This window comes from Pogoniulus pusillus, chromosome 25, assembly GCF_015220805.1.
Source record: "Pogoniulus pusillus isolate bPogPus1 chromosome 25, bPogPus1.pri, whole genome shotgun sequence".
Taxonomy (NCBI): Eukaryota; Metazoa; Chordata; class Aves; order Piciformes; family Lybiidae; genus Pogoniulus; species Pogoniulus pusillus.
In genome coordinates, this window is record NC_087288.1 from 18402574 (window position 1) to 18415554 (window position 12981).

Here is a 12981-nt window from a genome sequence, read left to right on the forward strand (position 1 = left end):
CTATATTTCTCAATTCTTGCAAAGCTTTTTTTCAGAATGGGGAATTCGGCATGTCACTGGGATCCCACACTCCCCTACAGGGCAATCTATCATTGAGAGAGCACATCAGACTTTGAAATCTCTTTTGCAGAAACAAAAAGGGGGAGGAGGGATTTCAGTGACACCTGAAGAAAGATTACAAAAGGCTCTCTATGTTTACAACTTTTTGAATTGCACAAGGACAGATGATATTCCACCAATAGTGCGGCATTTTGCAAATAATCACCTTTTTGAGCTTCAGGAAAAGCCACCAGTTTTAATTCGTGATTTAGAATCAGGTAAAGTCAAAGGTCCTTATCCTTTGATAACATGGGGAAAAGGATATGCTTGTGTTTCCACAGAGTCAGGTCCTAGATGGATACCAGCAAAATATGTTCGTCCTTACAAGGGATCGATTCAAGAAGATCAGACGGACAAGGACAAAGTAACAGCTTTGACTCTAGGATGAAAGTTGCAGTTATTGTGATCTTGGGAATATGGGAGGTTGGATTAGTTGTTAGTTTACTTTAGTTAATTTCACTGAATTAGAATTGCTTTGTTGAGTTATGGTTACTTTTTAGAATTTCTTTTTGTAAAATCTTTTGTGGGATGGGGACTAATTGGATTTATTTGTAGTGTGTAAAAATGCTTTGTTATGTATTGCTTATAATATTCTTGCTACTTATATTGCTATTATGTATTTTGCTGTGTATTCAACGAATGATTGGTTGTGCTACTGTTAGGTTCTCCTTTGTATAACAAAAAGGGGGAGATGTAGGAATAAGGGAATGGCCTGTTAGCAGGGAACAGCTGCCCGAGACAAAACAAAATACAGTATAGACCTTGGGCATGCAATGTGTGGGTCAGACAGACCTCAGAAGAGTAAGATAAGTAAGATCCTGCGGTCAGGACTGCTCAGATAGTTGCATAGCAACTTATATCAAGGAGCAGAGAAGAAAGTAGAAACAGCGTCTTCGGCCTGAGCAGAGTATCAGCCAATCATATAGTAGTTACTAACTTTTACTGTAGTTCTATCCAATCAGTGAGTAACATGCTAGCCCTTCTGATACAATATATACCTGCCTATTTTTCTAATAAAGTGGATTTTTGGCTTGCATCAAGCCGTTGCCCCGTCCCTTCATTGTGGCACAGCCTGACATTTATTTGCAAGTAAAAAGACTCACAAGCTCTTGGTCAGATGCATCTACTCCACAACAGGGGAAATAAGCGTGGTGAGAGCCTAGAATGGGTTGCTCAGGGAGGTGGTTGATGCCCAGTCCCTGGAGGTGTTTAAGGCCAGGCTGGATGAGGCTGTGACCAGCGTGCTCTAGGGTAGGGTTTCCTGCCCATGGCAGGGAGTCTGTAGGTGACAGAAGTGTTGGGTAGAAGGTTGGACTTGATGATCTTGGAGGTCTTTGCCAACCTGAATGATTCTGTGGTATCTGTGATATCCTTGTGGTCCCTTCCAACCCTGAGTGATTCTAATGAACTCATTTGTTTTCAATGGGCGTAACAGGAAGAGTGAGAGCATAATGGACTAAGTTAGGGGCCTTACCACATATATAAAACCCACTTAAGCAGAACACTAAGTGGGATATAAATTGGCCACAGCAGCATATCAGCAGAAAATTATGCCCCCAGAACTCACAGAGGGAGGTCTGGAACAGTCTTCTAGATAGAAAGCCAAAGCAAAGGCCTCAGTAGTTACACTGCATGACTCATTTAAGAATATGAGTACAACTCTTCATGGTATTGAGAAAGTCTTTTTTACATATCAATATCATTTGGGTTCATTTTTTCCCCCTTTTGATTAAAACCAGAAGGGGGTGGCAGATTTCATTAAAGGCTGTGCCAATACAACTTGGTTTATAGACTTGGTTTGGTTGGAGACAACCTCTAAGATCATCAAGTCCAACCACTGACCCAAGACCACCGTGGCCATTAAACCATGTCCCTAAGTGCCATGTCCACACACTCCCTGAACACCTCCAGGGATGGTGACTCCACCACCTTCCCGTGCAACCTCATGACTGAAACAGAGGAATGGGTGACTTGTGCTGTACTTTCTCAGCAGGTCCTTTCCTGCATGAGCCTGGGCAAGTCACAAACAACAAAGAGACTGCCAATCAGCACGCCCTGGCTGGCTTCCTTTGGTTTACCCAGTTCATACAAACTGCATGGACTATCTCAGCATTCACCAGCCACTGTGCAACAGAGCCTGCAGCCATGCTAAGTAGAGATAAAATGGTTAAATATTTATACACTGCTGCTTTCTCTAGTTTAACATTTAGATCAGAACTCATTCCCCAGCATCCTTCCTCTGGAAAGAAAAAAAAGGCAGAGGATGTCATGGGACCCAATGTCTTCACAACTCATTCCTTTCAAGTAGCTTTGACAGAAATGGGGCTACCTGTTCATCCAGCTCTGCTTCATGCTCCAAAAGCAATGCCTCCAGTGCTTGTCACTGTGCTGCTCTTCTTGGCCTGGCCCCAGGGAGAGGCTGTCTGTACACTCAGTCACAGTGGCACCAGAGCCTGCTTTCAGCAGCAGAGCTGCTCTGCACTCAGACAAGCTGGCAGCAGAAGCTGCACCTTGAAGTCACATCAGATTTCACTGTGCAACAGTCACACCTATGCTCCTCAAAGGGCACCTGCTGCCTCTTCATAAAGTCCTGTCCCACTGTATCTTTTCTGCTGTACTGGTGGGGTTAGAGCCAGCTGGGGACACACTTGCCCATTCTAACTGGGCACTACATACACATTGTAAAGCACTGCTTGGGTTAGAGCAAAAGGGAACTGTGATCCACCTCTGGTACAAGTGACAGAGGGAACATCAAAAAGGATCTACATTTCATTCCTGGTCTCAAACTGAACTGTAAGCTGCTTTTTGGCAGGGAGTTTTTAAAACCCTAACCTGCCTCCCAAGTAAACTGAACCAGCTCTTGTGTTCTCTTGCAGAGACTGACAATATTGTATTTCAGTGACTTGCCACAAGGTTCTGTTGGAAGCAAAATGATTAGACACTGGTTAGGCTACTGAAGAACCAGAAGACTGTGCTGGTTTGAGGCTAATTGGAGTATTTCCACTCAAAATCCATTAGCACCTACCTCTATTGATTCTTTTGTGTTCAACTGTCCTCAAGCCATACAACTTACCCAGATCTTCCACATTTCCTTCTCTCCCCAACAGCAGCTTTGTTTTCCATCTACCATTCCTCTTCTTCAGTCATCCTGGAAACAGCTGCACCACAAGCAACCACTTTGGCTTTGGCTTCAAACTCCTTTTGTCAAAAGGCACTGGGACATGGCAATATTTAAGGAAGCCATTTGCTGGTTCCATGCAGGTTAGCAAAGACTGAAGCTGCTGCCATCAGAATAAGCTTGATCTGTCTCTTAGGAATGGAACTGTCTCAGTGGAGGAGATACTGAATGCACTGTCAGTACAGAGTCATCCCTGGGGATTTGCAACTTGCCCTAACAGCTCAGGGAAATCAGTAACTTTTGAAGAGAAAGAACTGATGTTGCTCTGTTGTCAAATACTTTTAACCTGCCCCATGACAAATTGAAAGTGAGAAGTAACAAACGTGACTAAATGATTTGCGTTTCGAGATAGGGAATTGAAGGCTACCCCCAGAGCGACTGTGAAACTCACTCCTGGCCATGCTAAGTGAAGCTTGAGCCCAAACACAACTTACAGCTTTGTTAGGACTTGAGTCTACAACAACCAACTTACATCACATTGAAGATAAGATATTTAAAGGAGGTTTATTTGGGCTAATGCTAAATCCAAACAGCCACAAGTTCCATTTTCCACAGTTACCGCACCAAGGGTTGACAGAAGTTTTGGTGGCCAAGTCCAAATGCTCATTTTTCACCATGACTTCCTGAAATGGGACTACAGAGTTCAACATTTGGCATTTAATCTGTGGAGATTATCATGTTTGAGAACATTCTACCAAACAGCAGGCAGATGACGGCTCAAAATCAAACCAATCTGGGAAGTTTGGAAACATAAAACTGTTAGTATGAAATTAGCTTTTATTTATTTAACATCTTTTCCTTTTTTAACCTGAAAATAAATGCACATTTAGCATTTTATTCAAATGAAAACTGAAAAGGGGAAAAAAAAAACAACCAAACAAACCACAAAACAAAAGCATCTTAAAGAAGAAAGAATCCTAACAGCTCAAACACCACAAACATCCTCAAGTTCTTTCTCCTGGCTGCTGTCCAGCTCTGTTTGGCTAAAAACACAAGCTTGGAGGGGGAGGGTTTGGGGGGGGGGTGTGTGGGGAGTCAGTTTAGTCAATTAAAAGAAAGTCCCCAAATTAGAAGTGGTATAAACCAAAAGCAGATACTTATTCCTACCAGAATTCAGGTCCATGTCTTGCCTCACAACTTTCACTAAGTGTTGTACTAAACAGGATTCAGTAACATCTTCCGCGGTTTAGCTCTTGGTATCTTGGTAAGAGAAGTCAATGCATAAGCATGTCAGAAGTCAACTCTATAGCATAACTACAGTATAACTCTAACAGGGCTTCTAAACAGTGTTCACCAGAGTGATGTCTTATAGTTGAATTTCAGTTTCAGCAGGTACTTCAGGTTTACCTGAGCGACATCATATACAATATATCTGGGGAGAACGTTAAGGAACAACTGCAGTGGTTACAACGCAGGAAAACCTCCTCACACAGTCAACCTTCACCTTTGCACTTAAGTTCCCACACAGATGCCTGTGTGGTTAAGCAGTTCTAACAGCTCAAACCACAACACTTTAGATTTTACTTTTCTTTTCAAATCTGAAGGTGTCCTGAACAAGAATAGTTAGAAACAAGCAGCTAACAGTCACCTGGAGAACTAAACGGTGGCACAGCATGAATCCATCCATTACCTGTGAAGCAGCATGAAAGGAGGTGAACAGATTCAGGGCTGCAGCTCTTGGAGATTTTTTTGACAGCCAGAGCTATAAAACACAACATCTCTCTTGCTCTCTAAGCAGTGAAGCAATGCAGCCTAGATGAGATCTGCAGTGACACACCTGGAACCTAAAATCTCTCTTGCTCTCTAAGCAGTGAAGCTATGCAGCCTAGATGAGATCTGCAGTTTCAGACCTGGAACCTAAAATCTCTCTTGCTCTCTAAGCAGTGAAGCTATGCAGCCTAGATGAGATCTGCAGTTTCAGACCTGGAACCTAAAATCTCTCTTGCTCTCTAAGCAGTGAAGCAATGCAGCCTAGATGAGATCTGCAGTTTCAGACCTGGAACCTAAAATCTCTCTTGCTCTCTAAGCAGTGAAGCTATGCAGCCTAGATGAGATCTGCAGTTATAGACCTGGAACCTACAATCTCTCTTGCTCTCTAAGCAGCGAAGCTATGCAGCCTAGATGAGATCTGCAGTTACAGACCTGGAACCTACAATCTCTCTTGCTCTCTAAGCAGTGAAGCAATGCAGCCTAGATGAGATCTGCAGTTTCAGACCTGGAACCTACAATCTCCCTTGCTCTCTAAGCAGTGAAGCTATGCAGCCTAGATGAGATCTGCAGTTTCAGACCTGGAACCTACAATCTCTCTTGCTCTCTAAGCAGTGAAGCTATGCAGCCTAGATGAGATCTGCAGTTTCAGACCTGGAACCTACAATCTCTCTTGCTCTCTAAGCAGTGAAGCTATGCAGCCTAGATGAGATCTGCAGTTTCAGGCCTGGAACCTACAATCTCCCTTGCTCTCTAAGCAGTGAAGCAATGCAGCCTAGATGAGATCTGCAGTTTCACACCTGGAACCTAAAATCTCTCTTGCTCTCTAAGCAGTGAAGCTATGCAGCCTAGATGAGATCTGCAGTTTCAGACCTGGAACCTACAATCTCTCTTGCTCTCTAAGCAGTGAAGCAATGCAGCCTAGATGAGATCTGCAGTGACAGACCTGGAACCTACAATCTCCCTTGCTCTCTAAGCAGTGAAGCAATGCAGCCTAGATGAGATCTGCAGTTTCAGACCTGGAACCTACAATCTCTCTTGCTCTCTAAGCAGTGAAGCAATGCAGCCTAGATGAGATCTGCAGTTTCAGACCTGGAACCTACAATCTCTCTTGCTCTCTAAGCAGTGAAGCAATGCAGCCTAGATGAGATCTGCAGTTACAGACCTGGAACCTACAATTTTAACTGTAGCTCTATGACTCCTTTCCAGCAAAGTCGTTAATGTCCTCTTAATTTCCCACTAAAAGCCCAAAGTGGAATCACAGCATGGCTGGCAGTGCTTGCACATTCTGTGACCACACTGCACCATCATCTTTTTTTCAGAGGGCAGTTACAGCTCACATATTTGTTTCTCAACGCTTTAGGCTTCAAACTTACCTCTAACCCAAATGTTAGATGGAAAGCATCCTCATTAAGCACAGTGAGGAACAAAACTAATGTACATCTTATTACCTCTCTTGGTTATTATTAACTCTACTATATTTTATTGTCTGATCAAGATACAGGTTATATTTAAGAGAACCCAGGATAAAACCAGCATCATTGTAAGTTCTGTTGCCAACACAGCTTGTAAGAAGCAAATGGCTTACCAAGAGAGAAGAGAGTTTCTACACAACTCAGAGGCTGTGTTAATGGGCCACTTGCTTCACTAGCACTGTGACCTCAGACATCACTCAACACCTTTTGGGAATGTTGAGCACAACAACATGAATTTGGGGCACTTCTGCCTACAAAGGCTCAGTGGCTGCACCTCTGATAGGCATCTGAGCTTTACTTCAATACTTGCAAAGGGTCTGGAGAACATAAACAGAAGTTATGTGGTGAAAGACTCCATCAAGCTGGCTCCCCTTACCTCCTTCTGGTCAAGCTGGCCAGCCAGAGCACCACAAGGGAAGAAAACAGACTGTGGCCATGTGAAGCAACCACAGGTTGCATTCCCCTTTCCTTGTGCTGACAGGTCTCTGAGCAAGACACTACTTTGGTCTCTACTCTCAGGCAACCAGTGACAGAACAAGACGATGCAGTCTCTAACTGTGCCAGAGTGTGCCAGTAGGGGAGGTTAGAAAGAAGTTGTTCATGGAAAGAGTGATTGGTGTTGGAATGGACTGCTCGAGGAGGTGGAGGAATCACCATCCCTGGAAGTGTTTAAAAGGAGATTGGCTGAGGCACTCCAGGGCAGATCTAAAAGAAACAAAAAACACAGCTTGCCAAAGCTCACAGTATCCCAGTATCACAGTATCATCAGGGTTGGAAGAGACCTCACAGATCATCAAGTCCAACCCTTTACCACAGAGCTCAAGGCCAGACCATGGCACCAAGTGCCACGTCCAGTCCTGCCTTGAACAGCTCCAGGGACGGCGACTCCACCACCTCCCCGGGCAGCCCATTCCAGTGTCCAATGACTCTCTCAGGGAAGAACTTTCTCCTCACCTCAAGCCTAAATCTCCCCTGGCACAGCCTGAGGCTGTGTCCTCTTGTTCTGGTGCTGGCCACCTGAGAGAAGAGAGCAACCTCCTCCTGGCCACAACCACCCCTCAGGTAGTTGTAGACAGCAATAAGGTCTCCCCTGAGCCTCCTCTTCTCCAGGCTAACCAATCCCAGCTCCCTCAGCCTCTCCTCGTAGGGCTGTGCTCAAGGCCTCTCCCCAGCCTCGTTGCCCTTCTCTGGACACGCTCAAGCATCTCAACGTCCCTTTTAAACTGGGGGGCCCAGAACTGAACCCCCAGCTCCTGACTGACGTTAAGGAGGTCCTCCTAAACTCAGCACCACTCAAACACAGCGTGCAGCCAACACAACAGCAAAGGATACTCATTATACAGAAGGCAGGTATCATTAATTCCTGTTGAGATCCCATTCCCTAGGGGAACCTCTACACCACCAAGGGTGGTGGTAGCTGTGGGATCAGGTGCAGTTTTGCCCAAGCCTAGAGAGGGAAAAAACATATGTTACAAATCTAGAAGGCAACACAGACTTTGCACACCAAGAAAATGACTCAGTCAGCCAAGTATCACTTCACTTACTTGCAACTGCTGACCAAGTGCAACAGTACCTTAAGAAGAACACTGATGATTCAAAGAATGGTTTGAGTTGGAAGGGACCTTAAATATCATCTAGTTCCAACCTCCTTGCCATGGGCTGGGACACCTTCCACTAGACCAAGTTGCTTAAGGCCCCATCTAACCTGGCCTTGAACACCTCCAGGGAGGGGGCATCCACAGCCTCCCCAGCAAGCTGCTCCAGTGTCTCTCCACCTTCACTGGAAAGAATTTTTTCCTAATACCCAGTCTAAATCTGCCTTCCTCAAGCTTCAGTCCATTCCCCCTTGTCCCATCACTACAAGCACTATCCTTGTAAAATGTCCCATCTTCCTTGCAGGCCCCCTTCAGGTAGTGCCAGGCTGCTCTAAGGTTTCCCTGGAGCCTTCTCTTCTCCAGACTGAACAGCCCCAACTCTCACAGCCTGTCTCCATTAAGGAGGTGCTCCAACCCTCTGATCATCTTCTCCTGGCCTTCCTCTGGACTTGCTCCAGCAGTCTGACATCCTTCTTATGCTGAGGGCAGCAGAACTGGATATAGCCTATTTAATTCAGCATCACCTTACTCAATGACATTTGTACTCTGCTACATGAGAAGTATGGACTTCAGAATTTTGCCTGTTCATTGTCTAACCTATATGATCAAAGCTAAACCAGGCCACACTTCCAGCTCTCCTATCCTAGGTCCAGATCTGGAAATAAGCACACTGCAGCACTTTCATAGAAGTGTAGCAAACCAATTCTCATTCTCTTTAAACTCTTCAATACAAATCTGATCTGCTGTCCATACCAGCATGAGTAGTGTGTAGTGAACGAGATGTTGAATCAAATTCTCTTCTACTTTGGGCAACTGATTGCTTTGTCAAAACAAGGAGCTTAAGCAAAACCACTCATTACTGAAAGTCACTGTTCTTCACTCTCCCATCTCAGCACAGAGGATGATTACCATTTCTTTTGCTTGAGTTACAGAGCTAAGTCTTTTCTGCCAGCTTCTTTTTCAGTGCAATACACTGATATTTTTGCAGACAGAAGTGTAATGAGAACAGCTGTTCCATTTGAACTTTTATTCTTAGCTTTTCCCTTCTCTCCAAGCTTCTAAGGCACTTTGAAAGCTAAACAATTATTCTTCTGATCTTCCCAGCCTCTCATCTTTCTTCTGAAGTACACAGTACTGCTATAATGAAAGTGAGAAGTTGGAAAATGCACCTTCCATTTCCTTTTCTGTCATACCAAAAGGAAGTTTTCTCCTTGACTTCAGACAAGATATTGACTTTAGCCTTAACATTCCAAGTGCACCAACTCCCACTCTGAAACACCATATACACACATACAGTTGCAACTACAGGGTAACACTGTGAAAACTCTTTGTGCTAGTTTGAAGCTAGCCAGAATGTTTTGGTGAGAAGAATTAGATTACAGGCTGTGAAAAGGACACAGTGGTGATGCCTGCTGCACTCACAGGCAAAGGACACAATGGTGATGCCTGCTGCACTCACAGGCAAAGGACACAATGGTGATGCCTGCTGCACTCACAGGCAAAGGACACAATGGTGATGCCTGCTGCACTCACAGGCAAAGGACACAATGGTGATGCCTGCTGCACTCACAGGCAAAGGACACAATGGTGATGCCTGCTGCACTCACAGGCAAAGGACACAATGGTGATGCCTGCTGCACTCACAGGCAAAGGACACAATGGTGATGCCTGCTGCACTCACAGGCAAAGGACACAATGGTGATGTCTGCTGCACTCACAGGCAAAGGACACAATGGTGATGTCTGCTGCACTCACAGGCAAAGGACACAATGGTGATGTCTGCTGCACTCATAGGCAAAGGACACAATGGTGATGTCTGTTGCATTCATAGGCAAAGGACACAATGGTGATGCCTGTTGCACTCACAGGCAAAGGACACAATGGTGATGCCTGCTGCACTCATAGGCAAAGGACACAATGGTGATGCCTGCTGCACTCATAGGCAAAGGACACAGTGGTGATGCCTGCTGCACTCATGGGCTTGCTGAGATGTGCAAGAACAAGAACATAAATATAGATAAAGAGAGTCACTGTCTGGGCTTTGGGCTGAACTTCTCTCTCACCTAACCTGCCGTCTGTGTGACTAATCCACCTGCTTCCTAACCCCCCTGACTGACCCTCCAAACTACCTTAAACATAAGGCAAGATCTAGGGTAAGATTGAGGGGTGGGAGAAGGTGGAAGGGTGGTTGGGAGCCCCTCCTGGGGACTCAGGTTTCTGGGAGGGCTGCTGTGTTTCTGTATTACCTTTTCCCTTGTCTATTTCTGTCTATAACTGTATATATTGTAACTATCTGCTTGTCTGTTGTGCCGAGCTGTGAAAACAAAGCTTCATTCAATTTCCAGAGCTGCTGAGTCTAGTCTGGGTGATTTTACAAAGTGTGGGGGGAACAGGGAAGACCCAAACCATCACACCCTTAAAGGAAGCAGAGCTTTGAAATTACTAGCACTCAGAGAGCCATAAAGTGAGTTTGCCAGCACTAGCAGATCACCCATGAAAACCACCAATGCTTACCTTTCACACTGTGCTTTCCCTTGGGCAATTTTGTTATGTGGGAAGCATTCTTTAGCTCATACCTAGACAGCACAAAGAACACACAACAGCATTTTACATTTGTCTTGAAACTATCTTGGTGAAGAAACACATTTTTTTTCAGGCTCCAGTTTATCCATAGACACACAGATCCACTGGATGGTTTGGGTTGGAAGGGACCTTAAAGATCATCCAGTTCCAACTCCCTGCCACGGGCAGGGACACCTTCCACTAGACCAGGTTGTTCAAGGTCCCATCCAGCCTAGCCTAGAACAGCTCCAGGGAGGAGGCATCCATAACATCCTTGGACAACCTGTTCCAGTGAGTTACTACAAAGTTATTTTAGATTCTAGTCTTCTGGAACTCAACAGCCTTCCTTCCTTGTCTCAGTTACTCTAGACCTGCAACACTGATTTTCCCACCCTCTCGCCTCAAACACCTCTCATGTTAAGAAATCTTGTTTCTAAAGACATACCATGTACTCCTTCTTCATTAAAGACTTGCAATTTCAGCACCCCTTTTTACCACCAGCTATTATGCAAGTTCCACAAATACTCTAAGTTACTTACATATTTCCAAGGGCAACTTCTCCCAGTAGTAGTAAGCCTATGGGATCAGCCTGAGATGTGTGACAGTAGTTGGCACTCTTGGATACCATGTCTGCAAAATAGATGCCCTTCCCAAACATGTAGCCAGTCTGCAAGCAGAGGGGAAAGGGAAAAAAAAGGGATTGAGACAATAACACAAAAGACAGCATCAAATCCACCTGGTAGAGCTCCCAGGAGAGCAGAGGCAGTGGAACAGGCTGCCCAGGGAAGTGGTGGAGTCACCATCCCTGGAGGTGTTCAAGAAACTTGTGGACATGGCACCTGGGGACATAGTTTAGTGGCCATGGTGGTGTTAGGTTGATGGTTGGACTCTCTTCCAACCAAAACAATTCACAGAATCACAGAATGTTAGGGGTTGGAAGGGACATCCAGAGATCACTGAGTCCAACCCCTCTGCCCAAGCAGGACCTCTTAGGGTGAGTCACACAGGAATGCATCCAAGTGTGGTTTGAAGACCTCAGTTCCATGATTCTATGATTCAAGCTCTCTTAGACACCAGCCAGCAACCCACTCTGCACACACAAGGTTGCCTGCATGCTGAGAGATGACACCAAGCCCTCCCCACACAGAAATTCTCCTACTTAGGTTGTCTCTGACTGTAGCTGTCACAGGTTGAGTCTGCTGCTATTCATTTAGTCTGCTGCCTCATGCCAACTTCAAACTGAAAAGTGCTGGCTGGAAGAAAGTACTGTGGAGCTTGAAGTTCAGACTCTAACATGGGAGGCTTCCTGTTCCCACTGCTGCTTTTGGGTTCTGTGTTTTTAGGTGTTGGCTCTTCTGCTGAGAGAGCAGTGGGACAGGGAGGGATGGGGGAGCAGCTCCCTGGCCTGGGTTTTTAGCTTGCTTGCTTCTGCTGTGCTGTTTCTGCAAGAAAGCTAAGGCAATTGTGCACCTGGATGATGATATCTGACTTGCTCAGTGAACTCTTACCTCACTCTTTGCCTCAATCATGATTTTTTTCACTTGCATGTTTGTGCTAGTTTGAAGCAGGGTAGAATGTTTTGGTGAGAAGAACTAGATCACAGGCTGTGAAAGGAAAACAGTGGTGATGTCTGCTCCCCTCAGAGTCTTGCTGAAGAAGAACTGAAAACATTAGATAACACTCTGGCCATTTTTTCACTCACTCTGGCTCAGCTCTGACTGAGCTGCATCTCTCTAACACACCTTCCACTCACCTTCGCTTCTTAACCTCTTGGCTGAACCTCTATTCTTCTTTAGGACTGGGGTAAGGTTGAGAGGGGCAGGGGGAAGGTGCAGGGGTGGTTGACAGCCCCTCCTGGGGACTCAGGTTTCTGGGAGGGGAGTTGTGTTTCTGTATTACCTTTTACCTTGTCTATTTCTGTCTATAACTGTATATACTGTAGCTATCTGCTTGCATATTGTGCCAGCTGTAAACAAATAGCTTCATTTATGTTCCCAGAGCCCGACTGAGTCTAGTCTGGGTAACTTCTAAAGTGTGTGTGTGGGGGGAGCACCCAAACCATCACAGCGTTGGTTTTCCCTCACTTCCACGTTAGGGGAGGCAGACAGGTTAACTCCTCGGTTTGCCTTAACCTGTTTTACAGCAGCCAGCACTGGGCAGAGGGCTGCAGGTAGGCAGAGAAGCTGCTTAACATACCACTGGGGCTTCGGGGGGGGCTATCCGGAGCCCCTGCGAGAGGATGCCGGCAAAGTTGGTGGTGCGGGAGCCGTGCCAGAGCAGCTGGCGGTTGTGGAGCTGCCTGAAGGGCTTGTAACGCTGGCTCTCGCCCTCGCGCTCAATCCGGAAGATCTTCGTGCAGCAGGGC

The 12981-nt window shown here is 45.6% G+C and overlaps 1 protein-coding gene across 2 annotated transcripts in view; it reads right to left on the bottom strand.

Moving 5' to 3' along the window:
• Positions 1-3762: 3762 nt before the first annotated feature.
• The window catches only part of PARP1 (poly(ADP-ribose) polymerase 1), a 57504-nt gene continuing 48285 nt past the window's right edge, over positions 3763-12981 (bottom strand). For both annotated transcript variants that reach the window (XM_064164613.1, XM_064164614.1), the window contains exons 19-23: positions 12813-12965; positions 11156-11283; positions 10569-10630; positions 7792-7906; positions 3763-4649 (exon numbers count right to left, since the gene is read on the bottom strand). In XM_064164613.1, coding sequence (XP_064020683.1) covers positions 4568-4649; positions 7792-7906; positions 10569-10630; positions 11156-11283; positions 12813-12965 — 540 coding nt within the window. In that variant the 3' untranslated portion in view covers positions 3763-4567. The remainder of the gene's footprint in view (positions 4650-7791; positions 7907-10568; positions 10631-11155; positions 11284-12812; positions 12966-12981) is intronic.